This window comes from Poecilia latipinna, unplaced genomic scaffold (genome assembly GCF_001443285.1).
Source record: "Poecilia latipinna isolate Pla-1442-1.1 unplaced genomic scaffold, P_latipinna-1.0 Scaffold2383, whole genome shotgun sequence".
NCBI classification, from domain to species: domain Eukaryota; kingdom Metazoa; phylum Chordata; class Actinopteri; order Cyprinodontiformes; family Poeciliidae; genus Poecilia; species Poecilia latipinna.
Genome location: NW_015114999.1, coordinates 41,666 through 45,468, shown reverse-complemented (window position 1 = coordinate 45,468; position 3,803 = coordinate 41,666). Strand labels below are relative to the sequence as shown.

The window sequence follows — 3,803 nt, the reverse complement described above, 5'->3', positions numbered from 1 at the left end:
CTGGTTTATAGCTGATCTACTGACTCTAGCTCTATAAACCTCTGGAACAGATTTTATGGGTCTGAAGTGAATCAAACTGATTCTAATCAGAATCCAGATTCAGTTTTCATTGATCAGAGAATTTAGAAAAATGAGATAAAAATTCAGGTTTCACATCAAAATGTTAAACACTGATAAACATGAGATGTTTGGAGGGACGAGGAATCTGGTGGTGAGTTTAAGTCACATGTTGGTTATTTATGGACCTGAGAGCAAAAACAAAAGGAACAGAACAAGAACAGAAACAGAGCTTGTTATTGGTCGTTCCTTCACTCATTCCTTCACTTTGCTCCATGGATCAGACGCTAACAGAACGGCTGTTTAAACTCTGAGAAACAATGAAAATGAACCAGACAAGTAAGTTTGAATTAGTTTGGTTTATATTTGTTGTAAATTTGACAACTAAATAAGACAATAATATAAATGGGAAATGTTAGTGTATCAGCTCAATACATCAGTGATTTTAATCTGAGGCAGATTATTTTTCTTCTTGTTTCAGTCTTGCATGGTAAAACTTTTGAAAAGCTGGGATGGAAAATTATTTCATATTTGATTTAATCTCATGGATTAAATTTGGAAATCTCTTAATTTTGAAGATTTTTGGACTTAAAGTCTCAACAGATCAAATAAATGTTTAATTTTATTGTTTTGAATCTGTTTGAGGATATGCTGTTTAAAGATTCTTTATTAAACACATGAATGTCTGATTTGGATTTTATTATTTTAATGTATCTTTTAATAGATTTGATGTATTTCAGTGTCTTTGAATGTCAAGAAAGGCGCCTACAAATAAAATGTTTTACTATTATTATTATTATTAAACACTGATTTTTGCTCTTTGAGCAGAAAATAATTGTTCTTCTTAATCCAACTGGATAATAAAACACATGAAGGTTTTTTATTCTGTGTTTATGTCACAGTTTTACTAGATGTGATGAGTGACTGACATGACTTCTGCTTTCTCTAGTCAGCTGTTTTCAGTTCCTCATGGATAAAAATAATCTTTCACAGATAGTTGTCCAACAACAGTTTAATGTAAAGTTGTGTTGTTCTGATAGAATAAAAGCCACAAACCTCCTGTTTCTCATCAGGGTTCAAATGTCAGATTTACATCTGAAAGTAAAGATTAATCAGCCCTAATCATTTTCTGCCTCATTTGTTATAAAAGTAGAAACGCTGAGAGTTCATACATATGTCAGTATTTTAGATGTTTGTTAAATTTTTAATGCTGATTTTAAACTGCTTGTTATAAATTGACAGACATGCTGCAGATCAAATGTAAATTCTAGCGAGGAGCTGCAGTTCCTCTAGATGTCCAGAAGGTGGAGCCATTTCTGTGCTTTAGTTTTTTTTATTTCTCATCCAGTTTCTATCAGCAGGAAATGTTGGTGACAAGCAGCTGATATTCAGACTTAAATCATTCAGTCAATTGGATCCAACAAAGAAACAATTTTAGTGTTTTTTCAATGCAAGAAAAATGTTGTATTGACTGATGTTCCTGATGTCCTGCTGCCTCTCCTCCTCCTCTTCCTCTCTCAGGATGAAGATGATCTCCCTGCTGCTCCTCATCCTCAGCTCATGTCTCTGTGGTCAGTCTCCATCTTGTCTTTGTGACAGAAAGCTCTCTAGATGGAGCTGAAAGACTCCCATGTTCCAGTTCTCAGTGTGTCTGCTCCTCTCTTTCCCTCTCTGTCTCCTCAGCAGCAACATTTGTAGTGAATGTGACCCAGAGCAGCTATGAGGCAGAGGAGAACCACAGCATCACTCTGGAGTGGACCTTCACCACCAGGACTCAGGGATCCTACAGGGAACTGTTCATTGTCTGCAGCTTGTTGGCTCCTCATAAAGAACTAGATCTCTATGAGGTTCATGAAGGTGTTGAGATTCCAGAGTCTCAGGATGAACATTTTTCAGGACGAGTCCAGAGTGACAAAGACGTCCTCAGAGAAGGACGAATCAGACTCCATGTGTCCAGACTGAGGACTGAAGACTCTGGTCTATTTGTCTGTTATGTGAAAACTGAAGATGGATTCAACTCTGGAAGATGTCGACTCAACGTTACTGGTGAGTTCAGTCAAAATTATTCTGGTTTTATAAATAAACAGCTTCTACCTCATTTGTTTAGAATATTAATTAATCAGATGTGTTTGATTTGTTCACAGCTAGAAGGAGTCATTCTGAACCAAAGACTAAACCTGAAACTACAAACGAAACAAGTCTAAGGAAATTGGGTCATGTTGTTGCATTGGTTGTAGTTATAGCTGTTTTGTCTAGTTGTTACTTGTTCTACAAAAAAGTAAAAACAGGTGAACATAACCCTCATGTTTTATAAATATTAACACATAAAATAGAAAGACTGATGATCCACTGGATTTATTAACTTAATTTTTACCCTGTAATGTTTGTGGTGAACTGGTCCTGGGTTTACTTCACCTGTTGACCACTGGAGATCACAACCACTGACAACCCCACAAGGATAAGCTTTGTAGATAATGGATGGATGGATAATGTTTATTTATTGTAAAAGTATTAATTGTTCATAGATGTAAATATTCAGTCAAAACTTCTGCTGTTGACCAAAATATTTTAAGACCCCAAGAAACATTAAAAATGAAAGAAAATATTTTTTTTACTCCATTTATCTATTGATTCTAACAAATACTGAATCAAAATGTAACAGTCAGATGTTTCTTTGTGAACTCTAGATTCTTTATGAACATTTTATACATCATTTCTGCTGAATCTCAGAAACATTTTATCTGCTTTCCCACTCCGTTCACTGTGGATCACTTCTGGTTCATTGGAAACATTTAATCTGAGATGATCTTCACTCATAGACACTGTTAGGATGAAAGTCCAGCAGAAACTCCAGAGCTCCAACCTGCTGGTCTTCAGCTACTCGCCCTTTATTCATCATCCAGTCTGTCCTGTTCAGCCGTAGCTCTGTGGTTCAAACTCAGCAATAAAACAGAACTGAGACAAACTCTAAAGAGCAATCAGGACCGACCTTCGCTCCATCAAGGTCCACAGTCAGGAAACTAACAGCTAACATCTCTGCAGACCCCACACATCCTGGACACCAACTCTTTCCGTTTGGGTTGAATGTCCGTAGCGCTGTTAGCATAAACAAGTCGCCATAGAGACACTTTCTTCCCCAGGTTGTCTCTCTGATGAACACTTACAGTCTCAACTGCTCTGCTGGGAATCAGTTTTATGAATATCACATATTTATGTCATCATTTAACCATGTTGTCTTCTACTGTGATAATGCTGTGTAAATGTCAGTGTCTTAATTTTTTCACCAAATGTGTATTTAAATTTAAAAGGTTTGTCCATTGAGAGCAACTGAAGTCAGATTCTTTTGTTTTTGTACATAAACTGTTACTGAAGTCGGTTCTGGTTCTAAAATTCATTAAAAGGTGAGAATATCTCTGAGGTTTGTTTCTGTTATGATGAAGTTTAACCTTACAAGAAAACTTAGTGTTTCAGAAAGGAAAACATTTAAAAACCAGAGATTTTTTTAACAACTTCCTGTTAACGCTGCATATAGTTATAAATCATAAAGGTCTGAACTGGACTGGAGCTGATCCAGAACCAGAGTGAAATCTGAACTGATCTCCATCAGACTGGATGTGCAGGGAGCTGCAGCCATCACTGGTTTCTGAACAAACTTCCTTTAATTTCATCATAGTAACTTTATGGTAACTCTGTCCAGACACATGGAAACTGGTCATCAGACTCAGAAATCCAGTTTCCACAGAACC

General features: G+C 36.4%; 1 protein-coding gene across 3 annotated transcripts in view; it reads left to right on the top strand.

Moving 5' to 3' along the window:
* The first annotated feature begins 298 nt into the window (after positions 1 to 298).
* Positions 299 to 3,803, top strand: part of LOC106937579 (uncharacterized) — a 30,941-nt gene continuing 27,436 nt past the window's right edge. For 2 of the 3 annotated variants that reach the window (XM_015019153.1, XM_015019152.1), the window contains exons 1-3: positions 299 to 396; positions 1,579 to 1,628; positions 1,741 to 2,103. In XM_015019153.1, the coding sequence (XP_014874639.1) occupies positions 1,580 to 1,628; positions 1,741 to 2,103 (412 nt within the window). In that variant the 5' untranslated portion in view covers positions 299 to 396; position 1,579. Of the gene's footprint in view, positions 397 to 1,578; positions 1,629 to 1,740; positions 2,104 to 2,201; positions 2,346 to 3,803 lie in introns of all 3 variants that reach the window. The other variant, XM_015019156.1, reaches the window with a different exon arrangement.